This window comes from Hyperolius riggenbachi, chromosome 5 (assembly GCF_040937935.1).
Source record: "Hyperolius riggenbachi isolate aHypRig1 chromosome 5, aHypRig1.pri, whole genome shotgun sequence".
Lineage (NCBI taxonomy): Eukaryota > Metazoa > Chordata > Amphibia > Anura > Hyperoliidae > Hyperolius > Hyperolius riggenbachi.
In genome coordinates this window covers 148,870,303-148,894,142 of record NC_090650.1, presented here as the reverse complement: position 1 = coordinate 148,894,142, position 23,840 = coordinate 148,870,303, and the positions used below count along the sequence as shown (strand labels likewise).

Here is a 23,840-nt window from a genome sequence, read left to right as displayed (position 1 = left end):
AGTAACAGTAAATATAACACGTTTACATAAAGGGATGTCTGGATGCCTTCTATTGTTATCAGCTTGTAACAACACAGAGACATTCCAAGCTGCTCTGCACTGCTCTGCTGTTATCTAACAGCCTTTGATGAACTGAAGCTGTAGTACTTCGGTAACTTAACGAACCTCTACCACACATGGGAAAATATTGATGAATTAGCACAGTGAAGTGTAAAATACCGAATGCGGTATTTTAAGGACTGGGGTTTTGTTATCGAACACCCTTTGATGAATTGAAGCCATAGTATGCAATCGTTTTGCAAATTATATATTTTGAAGGACTAAATGTTAAGGTATAAATTACAACATTGAGTTTGATTTAATGCCCATGCCAATAAAATTCTGCGTTCTTCTTTAATACATTAAAGTTGTCTTAAAGCCGAGTGTTTCTTGTAAGTCTATGACACTGCAGGAAGAAGTGATGATCTGTATAGTGTAATAACCAAGAGAACTTCTTTTCTAAAGATCAATGCACCACCTTAGACATACAGTATATGCTAGTGTGTGGAAAGGAATTCACCACACTCCAATTAAGGACTAACTTTATACGCTTGAGGAGTGTCAATCGGTAATTGCTGTAATTGAAACTATTTATATGAATGCATGGACCAGAATGTTTAAGACCTCTATCTACACACTAACATACTGTATATGTTAGCAGTTGGGCCTCTGCTGTTCCTGCACCACTCTATGGGATCATTGCTTAATGAGAAGAAGAGAGCTGGACCTCCTCATACTCCTTACAGATATTTTACGTAAAGCCTGAAGAGTCTCAAAAAGAAAGCATTATGTTAAGGGAATGCTGCATAGTTCAACACTGTTAACTATATGTGACTTAGAGTCTTTTTTGAGAGGTTTTTATTTCTTATGTGATTTAATGATATTTCTTCAAGATGATACTTCAGTGTTTCATTCTGCAGTAATGTATGCTTTATTTCTGGAGCGTATTGATGAGTTAATCTCATTGGACTTTTCTCTAGGAATTGATGTGCTTGCAGTTGGCGGGTCATTATGCTGCTGCACCTGTGTAGTGTTAAGGTCAGTGTATTTTTCTAATTATAAATCCCATTCATGCCATTCCATTATAAATTCACTTATCATTCATAATGGAATGCACCATAGCCTACTGGCCTTACCCTTAATCAACAACAACAACAACCCCATCCCATATTGAATAAGAGATACATTTTGCTTGCATGCATTGCTCAAAACATATTGTGTTATTAACAATATTTACTGTGGCTTGAAAACATCAGATACATCATATAAAATGCCTCGGCATGCTACCTCCATAAGTAAATAACCATCTAAATGCAAATGCTGGAAAAATGCTTCCATGTGACTTCCTGAGATGGAAAAAAAATAACACCTGAGCATATCATGAATAAATATTCACCTAAATTGGGCAATAAAGAAATGCAATACCAAAGAAAGAGCCTACAAGTGGAAAAAATCAATGAACACAAATGTCCATTTGTAATGAAAAAAAATTGTATTAATTTTTATTGAACAGTTACTAGACAAAAAAGATGCAGATATTTTTTAAGTGTTTTCATCTTTTTTGTCTAGTATCTGTTCAATGAAATGTATATCATTTTTTCATAACAAATTTGTGTTCATTGATTTTTTTTCCACTACTGGGCTCTTTCAATTCTTTGGCATTCCTGAGGTGTGTAAAAAAAAGTCATAATTTCAAGTATCAAAAGTTATTCAGCATAGGGGAAGAGTAGCTGACTGTTGATGATTACTCCAGTGAAGAACTGAATAAGGACATTGCAAGCATCCCATCGTAATGTGTAACTGCATTAATGATAATTAAAAAAATGAAAATGTGTTTGATAAAGCCCTAATCAATAATGCATTACTTATTTTATTTCTGAAAGTAGCTGTGTCAGTGCAGCCCTTTTGATTGTTTACTTACAGCAAAATGTAGAAAGGCAATCTCACAGTTATCAATCAGCTGCTTTGGAGGCTTCTTCTAAACTGTCTTGAAAGCCACATAACATTCTAGTACAATACAATGCAATACTAGTCTTCCATCTGCTTGGTGCCATTGCTCTGCCATTTTAGATTTAAGGTCTGGCAGACACTGGAGAAGCCATATTAAGCTAGGATTGTAGGCTGTAATAAGAGAGCACTAAGTGGGCTTAAAGAGAGCCAGAGGTGGGCTCTAAAATTGAAAAAAAAGTAGGCTACCTGATCTGCGGGGGCTGAGCGGATTCGGTAGCCACCAAAACCGCCGCTCCCAGGGGCCGCAATGGCCCACTTTTATTTTTGTGACCTCTGGGTCACAACGCTGCACTGAGAGACTGTGTGTCTTTCATAGCATGCAGGGAGGCGGGGGAGCATCAGACGCGCGGCCAGCGAGAGAGAGCTGTCCAATGGCAGCTCAGGAAACCCTGCAGGAATGCCCCTGGCTGGTGTTTTTAACAGGGAAATTCTCTCCTGTGATTACCTCCAAGTTAGTGACAAATCTTGTTGCTAAACTCGGGGGGCTATAGCGCGGTGGGGGAAGGGGGCAGAGAGTGGCGGTTGTGGGGCACAGAGCTATGTCATTAGGCAGAGGACATTCCTCTGTGTCCCATCTGCCCCCCGAAGATCCACCTCGGGTTCTCTGTAAGTACGTGGAATAGTGAATGGCCATAGTTTGATTGAAAAAAGACGTGTCGTTTAAGTCAATTTCCAGTGGATTTTTTTCCATTGGATCAATACATTTCCAGTAGATTTTTGGGCTTTCTAGTGGGAGCAGAGTGTACAAAATATCAAAGCAGAACAGGCAAGTGGCCAGTAGACATCCATGGATGTTTTTGTGTCTTCTGTATGTAAATAACTTAAAGTAAACCTGAAGTGACAAAAAAATTAGTTAGATACGTACCTTTGTAGAGGGAATCTCTGGTTCCCTCTCTTTGGTCCCTCATTTCACCACTGACTTCCCCGTGGAAGTTATTAAATCAGCAGGTTAAATACGCCTTTGGCTCTTCTGAAGCACTCATCCCCGAATACCTCCAAAGATGAGCAGATCCATACTGCACATGTGTAAGTCCAGGCTCGTGCATGCGCAGAACAGTTGCACCCATTTTCAGAAGCAATCAGGGATGCGAGTGCTTTCGAAGCCTGCCAAGGATTCCTGAAACTGTGTAAATTCAGGGGAAAAACAGGCAACAGCAGGGGAACAAGGGCATGGAGGGAGGTCTGGGAAGGCTCAGTGGGATCCAGAGCCTTTCCTCTACAGCAGTAAGTCTCTCACTTGACGTGAGGTTTTTCACTTTAGGATCGCTTTAAAGTAGTGATAGTCTGAGAATTAAAATCAGCATAGTAATACAATATACTTGAATTGATTGCTGATATGTCAGAGTGGGATTTGCAATAGATTTTCAAAATGTGTTTTTTCTTTGCAGTTTACACTTAAAGCAAACCTGTAACTTGTATAAAAAAATACTTATGTAAGTAGGGGGAAGTCTCTGTATGATCCAGAGGCATCCCTGATTCTCCATGACCTCTCTGTTGTTGGCCGGGACCCTCCTTATCTTAGTGGCTATGCTCCCATCTGTGTACGAGCTTTGCCACCCTACACAAGCACCAGTGGGTTTGCACCTGCAAAAGTAATACGGAGCTGCACAGCATTCCCTGCCAGATAATGGCCTCAATTCACTAAGATCATGCTGGAGATAATAAGGCAAGAGAAAACTTACCTCCACACAGTGAGAGAGTTATCTTATCTCTTCATTACTTAAGTTACCTCTTCTGTAGTTAAGCTACCTCCTCTGTAGTTAAGTTACCTCCTCTGTAGTTATTTTCACACGAAGCTAATTAACAGCCTGTCTTTAACTTTAGAATTCTGGAGTTATTTTAAGGATTGAAGAGTTAACTTAAAGGCAGAAGAGTTAACTTTCCGATTTGCCTGAGGTAAAATGTTTCCTGAATGCTACATGCCTCATCACCATGATGATAACTCTAGAAACGTTATTAAAGACAGGAGATAAGCTTAGTGAATTGAGGCCATTGCCTGCTCTTAGGACTGATCCATGTGCTGGAAAACAGTAGGTTGATTGAGGGGAAAAATGTGTAGTTTAACTGGATTTTCTCCTAAATACAAGTATCCACTGGAGCCCAATATAACCCTTGATTACATATTTGTTTACTAAGTTACTCACCAAGGGGTTGTTTTCGACTGTTCAAAGAAACCTGTATTTCTGACACATCTGGTCTTCACAATTGTCCATTTCCTATTTTGCCTGCAATGATCACTGAATAATGAATTGGTGTAACCATACAGTACATTCGCTATTCAGAGATCAGGCAGCTGAAAAATGAACTGCAAAATGAACTAAGAATTATAAGTTAATTTGATAAGCTGTGCATGTTCATGTGTGATCTACAAAACCACCTGAACAAGATTACAGATATGCAACCTTGGGCAAATGTGTTAGGTCCGGTAAAGCTCTTTGCAAAAGCAATTTATGTTGCTGAACAGTGATTAAATGTATAAAAGTAATTATTTTATGTAAACCTGCATGGCATTGATATGTCATCGAGTAAAGCAATGAAAGTTTGTAATAGATAAAGTATTACTTTTTCTGCAAAGATATTCTAAAGTTTTCTGGACATTTTGATTGGTACCATAGAAATGATCATAAACAATTGGATTAGAGTTATTTTTCAAAGTAGCTATTTTCTTTAATTGGTATCACACATCTCCAAACATGCAGTCAGTTCATATTTAACTCCATCCTGACTGCCTAACGTTAATTGGCGGCGGGACCGCCTATCGCCGATCGGCATCAAGAGCAGTGGGCAGAGACTAGCAGGGGGCGTTTCCAAATGCTCGTGCATCCCCGCTGAGTGATGGAGCTCTGCTAGCCCGCAATCACGGTTAGCAGGCTGTCAGAAATGTAAAAAAAGTTTATTTAGGTTGTACAGCGCTGCAATCTAGTGCAGCGCTGTACAGGGGACAGCTTTGTGACAAAGCTAAGAAAACTTGTTGGAGGTGCCCAGAATATAATTATCTTAAATCATTAGGTATAAGAGTAATTCAATCTTACCTCCATAAACAGACAAACCATATGAGTAAAAGTTTTTAATGATGCACAAAATAGACAACATATTTCACGGGTACTGGCCTGCTTCTTCAGGTCAATAACAAAGTGCCTAAGTCTGTAGCAGTCACATCTGTGGGTGCCTCTTTACTGTGACGAAGCTGTCCCCTCGTTTGGCTCACAATGTGATCCACTCTTACAGGCTGATGCATTTGAGAGGTGATCACTGATTGCATCTCGGGGGGAGGGATGAAAAAAAAGGAAAACAGAGAATTTTTTTAAATCACTTCGGTACCAGCAGCCTCTGCCCCCTTAAGGACCAGAGGCTGCTGGTACGCTAAAATGCCGCATCCCGACAAATCGCCGCAATAATCTGTTGCTCCCGCCAGTCACGCCGCTCTGTCCCCGCCGCAGGCCGCTCTCTCTGCCGTCTCTATGACGGCAGAGCGCTGTGCGCCGGTCAGGAGCCGCTTTCATTGGCTCCTGACCCTGTCACTCAATGTAAGCCAATGGAATTGGCTTACAGTAATGACAGGGCCAGAAGCCAATGAAAACGGCTCCTGCCCGGTTCACAGCCTGTGGTCCTCAAGTGGTTAAACCGAGGAAAATAGTCACTCTACTGCTTGGCATTACCATGTGTCTCACACTGAGCTAGGACAAGGACAACAAGATAAAGCATAATAGAGAGTTGTGTTAGGAGATCAGACAGAAATGATGCACAAGCATGTGAAAGGCAAAAGACCAGCTTCAAGCAGCTTGATGCTCTTGTGACAACAATTAAAATATGAAGTTTAAAGTTTGTGGGATTGCAGCCAGCCTCCTTGGATGCTGCCACAATAGGAAAATTGATCCCAGACTAGGAAGAAGGAAAGTGAGACTGGTAAATAAAAATCCAAGGTTAACTTCCACAGACTTAGAAACTGGACTCCAGTCCAATGTCAAGGTCCATCAGTGTCTGATTGCACTATCTCGTATTGAGTTACAGTGGGCTCAGTCAAAGAATATCCATTTCAGGGAGAATGTTTCTAGACAGATGATGAAAAACTGGAGCTTTCTGCTAAATCACATCAGCTGTATGTTCACAGATGTAAAAATGAATAATAAAAAAAACCAAAATAATATCTATTTTGAAACGTTGAACAGATTTGAGTATATTTTGCAGCTGATTTGCTGTATCTGACACAGGGCTCCATGAGTCTTTACTGGGAGCAACAAAGTCTCACATTCTAACAAGGCTTTTGGGAGCAAAACCTACTGTGTCTATGGATAGAAAGCTTTGTCTCACCACATGTCATGGATCCTTATATGGATAACTACCCAAAACACACAACACAAACTACCCAAAACATCAGACTATTCTGAAGTGACCTTCTATGAGACCTAATTTGAATCCTATTGAACTTCTATAAAAAAAAGTTGCAATTTAAACCTAACAGAATTGTGAGTAGGCCAAGCTACCTACTCACAGGTGCATACGTTTCATTGGGTTATATTCAAAAACAACAGTAAAACTTACATGTGCAAAGTTTACAGAGCTTTTCTTGATCTATGTAGTGTGCATCACCCAAATAACATAACTCGCATTATACATGCAATGCCTACATTGCCTGCATAATTTACATGCATGCTAGACAAGCACAATAGGTATTGCATGTACACTAGATATGCTATGTAGAATCTATGTAGTGTCTAAAGGCCAGTAAACTTCATGTGCATTCTCTGCTCATGTATTTTTTTTTTCATTTGTAATTTTTTTTTCATTTGTTTTATTAAAGGTATAACTGTTGATTGTACGCAAAAGGTAATCAAAACAAATCCCATGCAAGCATGGGCGGCGCTACACTGAGGCACGTTGGGGCACTGGTCGTCCCTTGTAATCACTGTGCTCTCCCCCCTCCCCCCGCTCACTAACAAACAGTTAACTGTTTACAGGTTCCAGCAGCGTACAGTCTATAAAAAAAAACACTCCATGTCAGCCAATTTTCAATTTGCCATGAATACCTCACTATCCTTGCAAGATCCCTTGCAATTAATGTATCTGGATGACACTTATAGTTTCGTCTCTGTACCTCCTTTTGCTTGTATGTTCTAATATTGTCAGTCAACAGGAATAGTCTGAAAAAGGCTTACTAGCTGAAAGTTTACGGGGTTTTTTTGTTTTTTTTTTTTAATTAGCCAATAAACTTGAGCTTATATTTTACAGACAGGAAGATTTGAATCAGGATAATGGTCCTCATTCAAAACTTCCTGTCTGTAAAATAAAAGTTCTAATCTCCAGCAATACTTAGCTACTAAGATATGAAATTATACACACAGTGTTTCTCTCCCTCCTGCCTCTCCCCCCTCCCCATACTTGTAGAGTCATGAGACACAGCCTGGCGGCTGGAATGATTTGTCTTTGATCTGTCCACACAAGAGCAGCTAGCTAGCAAGTCAGGATTAAAGCATGCCAGCAAACTAGCCAAGTACATCTGTAGGTAACTTGTCTTCAAAGTTAGCACCATCATTTGGACAATCTGCTCTGCTTAAAAACCTCTGAGGTCTGTTTGTGATGTTTACATTTGGTTCCTATCATTGCTGAAGTAGTTACAGTTAATTTTGTTACCTGAGTTAGGCAAAAAAATATCTAAAGCTCATCATACAAACATCAATTTTGATCACCCAGATAGCCAGCCAGCCACCATGCCCCTTTTCAGCCCTTCCAAAAATTTGAAGCTGGAGCCGCCACCACAGCATTTGCAGATAGATGGATAACAGTGGTAAAATAACAAAACAGTATGTAACTGAATTGCCACAGAATGAGAATCATACAATTACTAAAAAGTACAATAATACATAGAACATTAAATGGGTCATTGAGCAGAGGGGTGACTGACAGTGGCAACCCACCTGTCAATAAGCAGTTGAAAGAGATATACTGTATGACTATAGTAGGGATTAGATTATAAGTTCCTCTGAGGGACAGATAGTGAGAAGACTACACACCCTCTAAAGCTTTGCGGAAGATCTCAGCACCGTATTAAAACTAAGTAAAAAGAAATATATTGCCAACAGCAACGGTATTGTATTCTTATGCATAAACACACAATAAAGAAGAATGAAAATGTTCACTATAATAGCAAATAAAGTGCTGTTTTTTATTTTGTAATTGAAACTGGAAGGGGCGCCTGGTCCGCCAAGCGGTTGCCTGGGGCGCTGTGCGGGTGAGGGGGGTCTGCCTCGGGGGTCTCTGCCCAACCCCCGCCTTATTGTGGGACACTCGAGGGGGTAAACTGGCTTGCACCATCTAATAGACGCTGCTCCAGTTCACTCCCCGCAGCCCGCAGCTCACCTCAGCCTGCAGTAGTCTTCTGGCAGGCAAAGCAGGGCTATGGGAAGATGGTGTCCGAAGCCCTACACTGGGGACTATTTGTGTCTCCAGTGCAGGGCTTTTTGAGGTATTTTTTAGCTGCTTGCTTTATCCTTAGGTACTGCAGGGATCTTTTTGTTTATCCTGTCGTTCCTCTCTCCATAGGATAGAACATGCTGTTTAAGCAATGGAAATTAACTCTCACTGGTTGCTGAAAAAGTGGCACCAGAAAAAGTGATGAGTGGATATTTTCATTTTTCCATAATTTTAACAAAAATGTCCAATTTTTACTGATGAGAAGATTTGCTTAAATACAGTATATGGTTATGACAAAACACTCTTTTGCAATTTGCATGCGAGAATACTTCAGAATCAGATTTTATTTTCGACAAATACAACAAGGAGTTGTACCCGGAATTGGTTTTGGCACAACAGGGTCAGTGATGGAACAGCCTAAAACATACAAATTAGATTGTATGTTTTAATAAATTGTACATAAAAGAAAAAAAAAACATAGACAGCATTACAGAAAAAGACGATAGAGTGGGACTAGGGGGACTAGAGCAGTAGTCTGAGTGCTGATTTGAGCGGTGCCATTTGTGGCACTCAACACCACATAGCGAAAATGTATGGGCTTGCGAAAACACATTTTTATTAAATGCATAGATTGAAGTCTATGGGCATTAGAAAAACATTTTTAATGAAAATATACAGGCAGGCAAACAAATAGGATGATGGCTAAAAAAAGTTCTCTGTTTATATGAAAATATGTGCTTGAAGGGGAAAATTAAGCATTTATGTGTTTCTAAAATACACTTTCCATATTTGTACTATGTGTAACATATATCTGCTGGTGAGGTTCAGTGAAGTCTACGTTCTGCTTATGCATTCTGGAACATATTTTATTTGCTGAGAGAACTAACTGCCATTTTCCAACTGTCATTTTTCAACTGCCATTTTTTTACTGCCATTTTCCAACTGTCACTTTTCAATTGCCATTTTCCAACTGCCATTTCCCAACTGTCATTTTTTAACTGCCATTTTCCAACTGCCATTTTATAACAGTCATATTTCAACTGCCATTTTTCAAATGCCATTTTCCAACTGTCATTTTTCAACTACCATTTTAACTGCCATTTTCAAAATTCCATTTTTAACTGCCATTTTCCAACTGTCATTTTAACTGCCATTTCCCAACTGCCATTTTTAACTGTCATTTTCCAACTGTCATTTTTAACTGCCACTTTCCAACTGTAATTTTTCAACTGCCATTTCCCAACTGTCATTTTCCAACTGCCATTTTTCAACTACCATTTTCCAACTGCCATTTCCCAACTGTCTTTTTTCCAACTGCCATTTTTAACTGCCATTTTCCAACTGTAATTTTTCAACTGTCATTTTCCAACTGCCATTTTTAACAGCCATTTTCCAACTGCCATTTCCTAACTGCCATTTTTAACTGCCATTTTTCAACTGCCATTTTTAACTGCCATTTTCCAACTGTCATTTTCCAACTGCCATTTTCCAACTGTCATTTTTCAACTGCCATTTTTCAACTGCCATTTTCCAACTGTCATTTTCCAACTGCCATTTTCCAGTTAACTCCCCGCAGCCCGCAGCTCACCTCAGCCTGCGGGAGTCTTCCGGGAGGCAGAGCAGGGCTAAGGGAAAATGGCGTCCGAAGTCCTGCACTGGAGACTATTTGAGTCTCCAGTACAGGGCTTTGAGCACTATCTTCCCATAGCCCTGCTCTGCCTGTGTTAGTGCCGGAGTTTCAAGACCACTGGCTGCAGGAAGATGATCAGGGGAGCTGCGCGCCAAGATAGTCTTCTGCAGATGAGTAAGTGCTTTTTTTTTTACAGGTGCACATTATTTGCTGGTGAAACGCTGCCTACATTACGATTATTTTCTGGTGAAACATTGCTGCATTTAGATTATTTTTTGCTGAAATGCTGCCCACATTACGATAATTTTCTGGTGAAAGATTACAGTTACATTTATTTTCTGGTGAAACATTGCTGCATTACGATTATTTTCCAGTTAAAGATTGCCGTATTACAATTATTTTCTAGTGAAACATTGCTGCATTACGATTATTTTCTGGTGAAACGTTACCCCATTGCGATTATTTTCTGGTGAAACATTGCCGCATTAAGATTATTTTCTGGTGAAACGCTGCCCAATTGCGATTATTTTCTGGTGAAACATTGCTGCATTACGATTATATTCTGGCAAAACGCTGCCCCTTTACGATTATTTTATGATGAAACATTGCTGCATTATGATTATTTTCTGGTGAAATACTGCCCCATTACGATTATTTTCTGGTAAATGGCTGCCCACATAACGATTATTTTCTGGTGAAACATTGCTGCATTACGATTATTTTTTGGTGAAACACTGCCCCATTATGATTATTTTATAGTGAAACATTGCTGCATAACTATACTTTTATGGTGAAACATTGCTGCATTACTATTATTTCATGGTGAAACATTGACGCATTACTATTATTTTATGGTGAAACATTGCTGCATTACTATTTTATGGTGAAACATTGCCGCATTGCTATTATTTTATGGTGAAACATTGCCGCATTACTATTATTTTATGGTGAAACATTGCCGCATTACTATTATTTTATGGTGAAACATTGCCGCATTACTATTTTATGGTGAAACATTGCCGCAATACTATTATTTTATGGGGAAACATTGCCGCATTACTATTATTTTATGGTGGAACATTGCCGCATTACTATTATTTTATGGTGAAACATGGCTGCATTACTATTTTATGGTGAAACATTGCAGCATTGCTATTATTTTATGGTGAAACATTGCTGCATTACTATTATTTTATGGTGAAACATTGCCGCATTACTATTATTTTATGGTGAAACATTGCTGCATTACTATTTTATGGTGAAACATTGCCGCAATACTATTATTTTATGGTGAAACATTGCCGCATTACTATTATTTTATGGTGAAACATTGCCGCATTACTATTATTTTATGGTGAAACATTGCCGCATTACTATTTTATGGTGAAACATTGCTGCATTACGATTTTCATGTAGGGGGCACCACGGGGGCCACAGGTTTTCCTGACAAAATGGCTAGAGGTGTCCCTGGGAACTGGAAAAGGACACCAGTTGATATGTCTGAAAATGTACAGTACCTACAATATGTCTGGAATCTTTATAGTGAATGAGATGTAAAAGTAAAGTAGTAGTAAAGATGCTGCTTTCCCGTATATTGTTTTTTATGTATAATCTAAAAGCAGGGGCATAGTGCAATATCATGTGCTACTGCACTGATAAAAACACATACTGTACATATGTTCACTGTTTTATTTTATCATTAATTTGTTTTGCTTCTGAAACAAGCTATAATGCTAGGTACACACACATTTTCTGGCAGATTTACTTGCCAGATCGATTTTTTACAACATGTCCGATCTGAATTTCGATCGATTTTTCTATCGATTTCTGTCCACTTCTATGGAAATCGATCAAAAATCAGATCGAACATGTTGGAAAAAATCGTTCAGGCAGGTGAATCTGCCAGAAAATTGTATTGTGTGTACCTAGTATTACATTGGATGCTGGAGACCTTTCATCGGTTTATATCCAGTGGGGTGCACAGAATCCTGTACCATCCACTACTGTTATGTTCCCATCACCTTATATGTCTTGCCAGCCATTGGCACCCATAGGCTATTTACACACTTTATTATTTCTAACACATTTTAATTCAATTTTATCAAATATCCATGATGCAATAAAATGGTTTCCATTACAAAACACATTTTAGTGAACTCTCAAAACCCCCAACCCGCTCCAAGTCAAACAAACCCATATTTTACATTTCTGACACTAACTGCCCTTGGCCATTTTTACTCCAAAGATTTTTATTCAGATTTCTGAAAGATTATACAAAGATAACTGACAATTTCATAATTAAATACAATTTTGTTCAGCTATATGTCAAATAGTTACATCTGAAATTCTCAGAAAAAAACACCTCCCTCATACCCTGGTTGCTCTGTTGCTCTCTCCTATGCCCATAGCTGGGCACCTTTGTTGCCATTAAGCTATCGTATTTATGACATCCAATTTCCCAAGTGTTCCTTTGACTTGTTCAGTGTTACAGTCTAACAAAAGGAAGTGGGAAACTTGGTTTTATATTGTTCAATTTGAGGGCAGAGCCACAGAAAGTGTAATGTATCAGCTTTACTTTTTGGACTATATTCAGAATATTCCGGGGGATTTTGGATGGTATGTTAAATGCTTGCTTAGCCCTGTTTATGAGCATCTAGTGTGATTCCTTCCTTTGTGGCCAATTTGTGTGACAGTTTTGACATGATTATTCCACAAACATGTTGCTCACCTCTCTGCTTAACAGTTTATTCTATTCTGTGGAGATGAGAAGGGAGAGAATACATGGAATGTGTCCCACTGTGGAATCGCAACAGAAGCAATAGAGTTAGGTTGTTGAATTACCAGCAATGATGCCAACAATGTCAAGGGACACCTGTACACACTTAACAGGATCAGCCATTTTGTGTGATTTACACGAGCTGTTAAAAATGAGTCATGCAGTGGCACTGAGGTTGATGAGGGAAGACATAATTTGGTGCTCTGCCATGAATCACTAAAAGTGACTTTACAATTTTCCCTGTGAAATTCCTGCTAGAAATCGGTGCCCCAATATGGTGGCCTGATCAATCATTAGATAGATTTTTGACTGAAATTGATTGGAGAGTGACACTTATTAAATGTGAGCGTCGGTCCAAAGCTTTGCACAGGATCATTGCAATACTGCAGTTAAGATTTTTAATATAGTTCATACTAAAATCTGTTTTAAAAAATCCGGGTGCGCTGTCTGGAAGTATCAGATTCTGGTCTGAGAGTGATATATCTTTTGGTCACATCGAGTGACCACCTATTACTGTATGGTTATCTTAAGACTTGGCGCTCTACAGAGATTTGATCTACAGATTTGACCTATAATGGCAACATATTACATGACTTTACAATGTAATCAGATGTATAGTTTGACTTCTGCTGGCAAACACTGCTGAATTTGTGCAACCAAGTCATCATTCATTTGAACATGGTGTAATCATGGTCAAAAATATGCATGTGAGACACAGCTATTGCAGATTCAACTGTTATCAGTGAGAACTGTTTGGAAAATTTTGCAAAAATGTGAACTGACTGCACATTTGAATTTTGATTCTTATAGAGATTTTCTCTTCTCAGACTAAAAGCACTTGAGAGCTGAAGCCACTAAGGGTGTGCTCGGTAGACCACCCTGGTGCATTAGGGAGATTTTCCCAATGGCTCCATACTAATAGGTACTTACTCTAGCTAGCCAGAAGTCAAACACTGGTCTTTTACATTGTATTTAACCCATAGACCGTCCAGCAACTCCTATATTTCTAAATTGAAACTCAGAGTAAGTTTAAATTCCCTGTAGAATCTTTGGTCTTTCTAGTAGGGGAACATATTGGTGCAGACTAGACTACAAGTAGTATAGGAGATAAGTGGCTCCCTGTGTCCAATTACAACGTAAATACTGAAAGTGATAGGTGTCAGTGAGGAAATTCGACTGAACAATTAATAGGGGGATTTTGAATACATTCTATATCTGTTATCAATGAAGTAATTATAAAGTGTACAGTTTCAAAATGGCATCAACCACAGCAGTGCTTACTGCAGATATAACCAAAAGAGTACAAAAGAGAGGTGGCACACCACTGGCTGCAACAGATGCCTGCAGAACAGAAGCACCACATGTTACGGCACCTAATGAAGAACCTGCGAGTCTGTAAAATGTGGTGCTTCTGTTCCACGAATACAAGCATCTGTTGTTGGTGTGCCACCTCTGTTTCGTGCTTTGTATCCAGGACCTTTCGAGCAATCAGGTTGAAGTTTGGCACCAGCATATTCCCAGGTACAGCATACCTGGAGAGCTGTTTCTGTGGAATCACACAGGCTTTTTGCTTACTGCAAATATATCTTTGATGCAAAGGCATTTTACTTTTTATAATTTTAGGAAATAATGCAAATACAATTATTAAAACAGCTGAATTATTCTTTGTAAATCAGCACTTAGATTAAGAAAACAGGCACTTGTCCAATGTTGAAGCTAAACATTTTTTAAGCGCTGGACTTCTGTGTCCAAGAATCCAGTCTGTGTGATGATAATAGGGGGATCGCTGCAGGGACAAAAACTGAATATAGTTACCTGCTCTGATGCACTGTTTGGAAACCACCCTCAGATGTTCAAAAAATCACAGATTAATATCAAACACTGGAGCTCTTCCTACAATACAATAAAAAATGAGATGAGATTGACATTGACATTGGTAAACCAGTGAAATTAGGTACAGGTGCCATGATTGACTCACAGCAATCTATTAAAAATGAAAAATATGACTTCAGGGACATTTAGGAAGAGCTACTTCAATGTTATTAAATCTGCACACCCTTGGAAAGAGATATGGGTTTAAGCTTCTGAGGCTTTTAGAGTCTTTGTCATTGAAATGTGTTATGGTGGGCTAAAATGTGATTTAGAGCGCTCCACTGGTAGCTAATACAGCAGAGGATTCAGACAATAAGCAAAGATCTTAAATCATTTTATAGTTAAGCCATACAGATAGGGTGCCGTGAAATGCATGCCAGCGCTATCTTTTATTAATTGTTCCTTTAAACAAAACCAGCAATACATTGCATAGCAACCCGTGCATATTAACAGGCAGCACATATAATTTTTTTATTTAAAGTGCCAATATGCCTTTCTGCAAGTGTTCTTATGTCATGACCGAGTAGAGCAGAGTAACCAAGCAGCTCGGGGTGACCCAAACCACTAGGAACGTTTAGGGGACTAAAAGAGACCGAAAAGCCCACCTACTTAAAAGCAATGCTTGGTGTGATTTGCCTTCTTAAAACAGAAGATTCTTGTGATAAGTCAGCTTTAAGTGAACATCTGTGGTTACCCACAATGCACCGCTACTGAATATACAAATTATCTCTTTATGCCCTTGAAGCCAGGCTTGCATTCAGAACCGCTGGTGTATATCACACCTATAGCTTTACATTTTACAGAGCCACATCAACCCCACATGTAGACAGCCTATTTCGGACATTTGGTCCACCTCAGTACATGACAGGTATTGATATGGCTTTATTGCTTTTTAGTAGGAGGGTCTTTTCGTCTCTTTTAGTCCCCTGTACTTACCTAGTGGTATGGGTCACCCCAAGCTGCTTGGTTACTCTGTTGTACTGGTCCAAGCCCTATCCCATACAGCCATATCAATCCCTGCCATGCACTGAGGACCAAAAGTCTGAAATAGGCTGTCTACGTGTGAGGTTGATGTGGCTCTGTAAAATTTAAAGCTATAGGCGTGATATACACCAGCGGTTCTGGATGCAAGCCTGGCTTCAGGGGCATAAAGAGATAATTTGCATATTCAGTAGCAGTGCATTATGGGTAACCACAGATGTTCACCTAAAGCTGAATTATTGCAAGAACCTTCTGTTTTAAGAAGGCAAATCACACCAAATCACACCAAGCATTGCTTTTTAGTAGGAGGGTTTTTCGGTCTCTTTTATCCCCCTAAACTTTCCTAGTGGTTTGGGTCACCCTGAGCTGCTTGGTTACTCTGTTGTACTGGTCCTAGCCCTATCCCATACAGCCATATCAATCCCTGCCATGTACTGAGGAGGACCAAAAGTCCAAAATAGGTTGTCTACATGTGGGGTTGATATGGCTGTGTAAAAAATAAAGGTATTGGAGTGCTATACACCAGCGGTTCTGGGTGCAAGCCTGGCTTCAGGGGTATAAAGAGATAATTTGCAAATTCAGTAGCGGTGCATTATGGGTAACCACAGATGTTCACTTAAAGCTGAATTCTCCCTACAACCTTCTGTTTTAAGAAGGCAAATCACACCAAGCATGACTGAGCACAGAAACGATCAACTTGTTGACTTATTAAATTTAGGTTATTCAGCTATCTATAAAGTTTATGAACACTTGCATAATGTCAGCGGTACACAGTTTCTAGTAATGACGATGAGATATTTCACAGGAATGGCTTGTAAAATGTAATCATTAAGATCATTAGTTGCAGTGCCTCCCCCACGCAAATTCCTGACCCTCCTCTGATTATATTCAGTTTAGAGATTTAAAAATGGAAGCTTCCTGATACTTTAAAAATAATATTAAATGTCCTGATAACCGCATCATTGAGCTATGCTAGCAGCAAGGTTATTGGGAGGTGTTGATGTCACCTCTTGTATCAACTACATTTTACACATAGGATTAGATTTTCTTAATTGTGACAGCTCTCCTCTAACACCCTGCTGACAATCACTGATAGCTAGTGTTAGTTTATTGTCATCACTTGACCACAGAACAAATACATTCACAGAGTGGCTAAAACAAAACTATAATTCAGAATGGCTAGCAGAGGCTTGATTTCATCCATTGAAATGTTGTATCATCATAATCATATAAGCAAGATATCTCAAACTTACACATAAAAATTGGATAATGCATTTTAAAAATATAACAAACATAAATTATTCATAAAACACAATAAATACATAAACAAAATAAAAAAGAGGAAACCACACATTTCCTTTAAATTATATAACTAATTTTAACTTACCATAGATTTAAAATGTTGCTGTTATTTGTGGATTTTGAACAGTTAACCACCCATTGGGCTACTTTTACACTATACACGTTGTGTTGCACAATGGTAGGGAAAAGTTACATTGCAAATTAGGAGTACAATACAACGCATTCAGTGAAGCATACAGTATATTGTAAGTATCCTTCACTGCCACTATAAATACACACATTGTATGTTAATTCATATCATGTCATGCATGACTCCCATAGGACCCGCCCCACTGTCCCACTGATGTACCAGTATGAACATAGCATAGAAATATAATTGCGTTGCTGCACGATGCAATTATATTGACCATTGTGATGGAACACAATGGCTGCAGTGTGAAAATGAGCTGTAATGTTCAGGTCTATCAAACTGTTTACCTCATTATTGAGCTGCTTGCTGTGTCGATCTTCAGTCAATTCTGATCACCCTTGTTAACTCCCTGCCATAGCAGGTCCAGGCTAGGCTAGAATACTTGAAAAAGAATTATTCAGTAGATATGAGGCTTACCGCTTTTATCTTTCAGATCAAATAGGGAATGTAATTCATATTCACATTCACAGTAAACATGCTTTAGTGGTTTAAAATGTATTCACAGACACATTTTTTTGCAAAATACTAGAAGTTGTTTTATGTAATACCTCACTAGCAATGATCAACACCTTCCTTTCCACACTAGCCACTATCCACACCTTCCTCTCTACACTAGTCCTGATCCACTCCTTCCTCTTCACACTAGTACTGATCCACTCCTTCCTCTTCACACTAGCAACAATCTACACCTTCCTCTCCACACTAGCACTGATCCACTCCTTCCTCTTCACACTAGCACTGATCCACACCTTCCTCTTCACACTAGCACTGATCCACACCTTCCTCTTCACACTAGCAACGATCCACACCTTCCTTTTCACACTAACAACGATCCACACCTTCCTCTCCACACTAGCACTGATCCACTCCTTCCTCTTCACACTAGCACTGATCCACACCTTCCTCTTCACACTAGCACTGATCCACACCTTCCTCTTCACACTAGCAACGATCCACACCTTCCTCTTCACACTAGCACTGATCCACACCTTCCTCTCCACACTAGCACTGATCCACACCTTCCTCTCTACACTAGTCCTGATCCACTCCTTCCTCTTCACACTAGTACTGATCCACTCCTTACTCTTCACACTAGCAATGATCTACACCTTCCTCTCCACACTAGCACTGATCCACTCCTTCCTCTTCACACTAGCACTGATCCACACCTTCCTCTTCACACTAGCACTGATCCACACCTTCCTCTCCACACTAGCACTGATCCACACCTTCCACTTCACACTAGCACTGCTCCACACCTTCCTCTTCACACTAGCAACAATCCACACCTTCCTCTTCACACTAACAACGATCCACACCTTCCCCTCCACACTAGCACTGATCCACAGCTTCCTCTCCACACTAGCACTGATCCACACCTTCCTCTTCACACTAGCACTGCTCCACACCTTCCTCTTCACACTAACAATGATCCACACCTTCCTCTCTACACTAGCAATGATCCACACCTTCCTCTCCACACTAGCATTGATCCACACCTTCCTCTTCAACTAGCAACGGTCCACACCTTCCTCTCCACACTAGCTATGATCCACACTTTTCCTCTCCACATTAGCATTGATCCACATCTTCCTCTCCCACTAGCAACGATCCACACTTTTCTTCTCCACACTAGCATTGATCCACACCTTCTTCCTAAACTAGCAACAATCCACACCTTCCTCTCCACACGAGCTACGATTCACACTTTTCCTCTCCACACTAGAAAAAAATCCACACCTTCCTCTCCACACTAGCACTTATCCACACCTTTCTCTTCAACTAGCAACGATCCACACCTTCCTCTCCACAGAAGCACTTTATTCACACGTTCCTCTTCAACTAGCAACGATCCACACCTTCCTCTCCACAGAAGCACTTTATTCACACGTTCCTCTTCAACTAGCAACGATCCACACCTTCCTCTCCACAGTAGCACTTATCCACACCTTCCTCTTTAACTAGCAACGATCCACACCTTCCTCTCCACACTAGCACTGATCCACACCTTCTTCTCCACACTAGCACTGATCCACACCTTCATCTTCAACTAGCACTGATCCACACCTTCATCTTCAACTAGCACTGATCCACATCTTTCTTGTATAGTTTATTCACCATCTATGTACAAATGAGTGAATACAGACATGGTTATTTATCCCAACACCAACAGCACAACAGCATTTCAAAGTGAAAAAGCTACTGGTAAGAACTTGCACTGTTCAGTGAACAAGCATAGGCGTAATGGATTTTTTCTATATACCAGTAAGTAAGGTCAGTATAAATCAATTTACTCATGTCTATAGCTAAATCAATATACTCATCTTTACAGCTGAAAGAACACACGTTTTTCTGAATACAAACGCACATGTTGTGCAGAAAAACGCTCGCAAAAAACTGAAAGACAAGTGTGTCCTTGACTAACGGTTTGCCACCACTGCAGTATGGTATGCCTGAATATTTTAAGTAAACCTAAACTGAGAAGGATATGGATTTTTTCTTTAAAATAATACCAGTTGCCTGACTCTCCTGCTGATCCTGTGTATCTAATGCTTTCAGCCACAACCCCTGAACAAGCATACAGATCAGGTGCTGAAGTCAGACTGGATTAGCTGCGTGCTTGTTTCAGGTCTGTTATTCAGCCACTATTGCAGCCAAAGATCAGCAGGGCTGCCAGGCAACTGGTATTGTTTAAAAGGAAACATCCATATCCCTCTCAGTTTAGGTTCCCTTTAAGAGAACTGCTCAGCTGTTTCTTTCATGGGTGTTCCGTCTCTAACTTATCAGTCAGCCCAGCAAGATCAGATGGCTTAGACCTTTCTGTTAGAGAATTCTTGTAATCTTATAAATTAAATCTAAGCTTGTATTACTGATTCAGAAATGGCTTCAGACTTTAGCATGTATGTGTATTTTTGATCCACCCAATTACATTGGTTTTATGTGCATTAATATAATTATAATAGTTGCCTGAGTTCTTTGCATGACCCCAGCCACTCAATGATGGACTGTTGTGTTGTTGCCCACCAAACATTCCAATTTTTCCTTCAATATTGATGTTATTTGGATCGGAAAGAACTGAACCAAAATTACTAATATTCACAAAGACTTTGAATTTTAATTGAATTTGAGCACCAACTCTATTTACTAAGGCTTGGTACATGCCATTTATTGCTGCCCTGTATTTTGGCAGACACTGGACTGAAAAGGAGTAATGCTTTCCTATGGGCCTGATCACATTTTCCTGATAGGTTTTTACAGACGGTGGGTTGCATTGACTTTCATTTTATGAATGGCATGCCCCTGCACTAGAGTGGAAGTGCAACAGAACCTTCCAACAGTACAGCACATCTGTCACATTACTGCCTAATGTGGACTATGTGGTGAAGCCATAGTATAACCATGGCATCCAGGGATCAAGCAATGAAAAAAAAATGATAGCCCCTGTATTTCTAATTTAGCAGATTCCATTTAATATGACATTAAAGGGTTAGTGAATGTGGATAACTATAGCGTGGACACTAAAAGATAGTCATGAAATTAGCTCAATATCCAAAATAGCCTTAAGGGATAGACAGTCTATAGGATTAGAGATTTGCCCACACCTGTCACTTCATTCCCCACTGAAGCTCATAATTAGTATTTTGTTCTTCCTTTCTGCTCATCTTGTATAATTGCATGGGCACATTTTCTTTTTTAGCTTTTGCTCTGCACAGCTATGTAGAGTAAGAAGTGCTTCGAGGTCTGCTGAATAGAGATCAAATTAAACTCTGGTACTTAATTAGTGTAGCACGCAGTCATTTGATTTAATTAGAGATTCTGCTGGCAAGGCTGGTGCTCTATAGTTTCGAGTAACAAAAGTCCTTGTCTTAATAGATAAATAAATATAGTGTTGCATGGTTTTAGAAATGACTTGTTTATTGCTGCTAAGTTAATTTCACACTAATACAGAGATGTATTGTTTCTGTCACTGATTTTGGCAAGTTAGAATGGGATCAGTTGTGCAGTTGCAACACAGTAGCTGAAGAAAATCAATTGGGGATTCAGCACAGGGCAAATACTGTAAGTATGTTCTTTCCTATATGTAGAGAGGTGCAAAGGGATAACTACAATTCATGGGCCCACTACGTGGACCAATAAAAATAATCTTCAAGAATCGTCGCTACCTGCCACTCTAAGTTGTTACTTGTCCAGCAGTGTCTGTGAACATCCATTGCCGCTCGCAGACACTTCTTCAATTGGGAATACTGGGAGCCCCAGCAAATCATCTTTGAAGCTTCTGCTGGTGCTCCTCTTCGGCCCACTGTCTGGACCAAAAACAATTCTCCCTGAGGAGGATTTTTTTAAGGTCAGTATAATAGACCGATGAAAAAAACCTCCTCAAGGAGGATTCCTATTGGTCCAGACCATTGCTTCCCGGGAGCATAAGCAGTTGAATAAGGTAGTGTGTAATGAAAACTTGCTGGGCGATAAAATCACCCAAATTGCCTTACTAGGTGCCAACTTTATTTAGATGAGGGAACATTATCACGGCCTGATTTTAGAACTCTACTGTGCTTAACGCTGGCGAGTTCAGGAATAGTGTTATTGTTGGGTCTCTGGGACTTTTTAGGGGATACTTAACAGTAATTTTTATACTTTATATAGAAATCAGTCATATGTCATTTGGTATGTTATAAAACCTTGACAAACTTTATTTCAACATTATACACAACAAGCAATTTAAGAGGGACACAATAAATGTACAATTTTGAATATCACAGACATATTAGCAATACAAACTCCATTTGGGCAAGATATATGGGCCCAAATGCAATTAACTTTTTCTCTTGAGTTTTCTCCTAGGTGATAATTTTTTTCTCGTCTTCTATTCAAAGTAATTTTTCAGCACTTTGCAATTGAAAAAGTATCAAAAAGTAGGTGAAAAGTAATGTCAAAACTATTTTAAGTATTGTCTTGCTTGCTGGGGATTTCAGGGTTTGGGGTTCGGAGTCCAGTCATCCCCATATTCCATCACCTCCCCAAGGTCCATAAGCCAGGCCTTCCTCCTGGAGACAGACCCATTGTCTCTGGCATTGGTTCCCTTGGGGAGAGGATTAGAATCAGATCAAATCAGAATCATTTATTTTGCCAAGTACAACGGGGGTTGTACCCGGAATTGTTTTTGGCTCATACAGGGTCGGTGATGATACAAACACATACATGCGATCTTCAACACACACAATCAAATACAGTATAGTACAAAGTAAGCATATACCTATATATACACATACGGCACTTAACTATAGTGGAGGACGCGTGGGGAAGTCTGGAGTGCTATGTGAGGGGAGCAGCCTGCCAACTACTGACGGCGCTCACACTGCTCTGCAGCAGTTCCAGATACCCCACAGTGTGTCCTGGAAAAAAGAGTGGATAGCGAAAAGAGAGAGAGAGAGAGAGAAGGGATAGCGAACGAGAGAATTGGAAAGAAAGAGAGAGAACCCAAGCAAGAGAAGAGCGGCAGAGAGTTCCTTCAGGGCTGCAGATTGAACCCTCCTCCGAGTACAGTCCGACAGTCAGTCCGAGCATAGGGGGGCACTGAGCCAGTTCTGGTGGAGGAAAACTGGACCTTCCAGGGATCCAGGACTGCTGTGTAGGCTGGTCAGAGTGGCCTGGTGGATGAGAGCAGAGGGGACTCCAGAGCTGCACTGTGCTGTTGACGTCTGCAAGGCTCGGTGGTGGGGAGCAGGGCCTGGCTTGTTTCAGTGGTGTGTAGGGAGCAGGAGAAGGATCAGGGTGAGCAGAGGTGCACATCCCCCTACGGGTCACAGTGGTGGAGGGGCAGCAGCCTTGCATCTCGGTGATCGTGAGGGAGCAGAAAGAGTGGTGGTGCACATACCTCTCCGGGCTGCGGCGATGAATCTGCCTGCTTGTTACTGTGATGGCGTCCCCGGGCAACGGCGGTATAGTGGCCCCACATGGAGGAGTGGATCAGGCATCTTCCGGGTCCTCAGATGGTGTCAGGGCAGCCACATACGACGATTTTTTTTTTTTAACCCAGGCAGTGGTGTTGAAAGTTGCAGCATTGCGGGGAAGGCAGTCCCCGGGTCCTCGGATAGCAGCTGCATTCCCTGAGCGGCGTCTGGTTGCCCCGGCAGCAGTGTTGTGGCTGCCCCACGTGGTAACCAAAGGGACTCTGTACCGAAGGCGATGTGCGGCCAGCAGGAATAGAGATGTGCGGTGGCAGAGGGGCTGGCTGGAGAGTCGGGCAGCGGGCAGCAAGAGTCAGGCAGCGAGCAGTGAGCACGAGTGCCCGAACAGCCGACCGGCTGTCTGCCCGCAGCTAGCAGGCGCCCTGGGCTAGCGGGGTGGCCTGCGGCCTGCATGGTGTCATCCTCCGTGGCTGGGACGCAAGAAGGACGGGAGCCCCTCCGCTGGAAGCCATCCCGGATCCCGAGCTGCGGTGCTGTGGTGGGACCAGCGTGAGTGGCGACGCTGATGGTCTGGAGGCAGCGGCGGAGAATCGGCAGGCCCGAGTCACCTCTCCATGCCTGCGCACTGCACGTGGCCCCAAACAGCTGATTCCCTCGCCGACCCACAGACCTCAGCGCGTGGCTGGAGCAGAGCAAGACCAGCGTGCCCATGTCCTCCGC

At 40.8% G+C, this 23,840-nt stretch overlaps 1 protein-coding gene across 3 annotated transcripts in view; it reads left to right on the top strand.

The window, feature by feature from the left end:
• Positions 1-23,840, top strand: part of HECW1 (HECT, C2 and WW domain containing E3 ubiquitin protein ligase 1) — a 412,329-nt gene that overhangs the window by 110,502 nt on the left and 277,987 nt on the right. For 2 of the 3 annotated variants that reach the window (XM_068236364.1, XM_068236365.1), the window contains one exon: positions 1,020-1,077. The exons of the other annotated variant lie outside the window; for it this stretch is intronic. In XM_068236364.1, coding sequence (XP_068092465.1) covers positions 1,051-1,077 — 27 coding nt within the window. In that variant the 5' untranslated portion in view covers positions 1,020-1,050. The remainder of the gene's footprint in view (positions 1-1,019; positions 1,078-23,840) is intronic. 3 annotated transcript variants of the gene reach the window in all.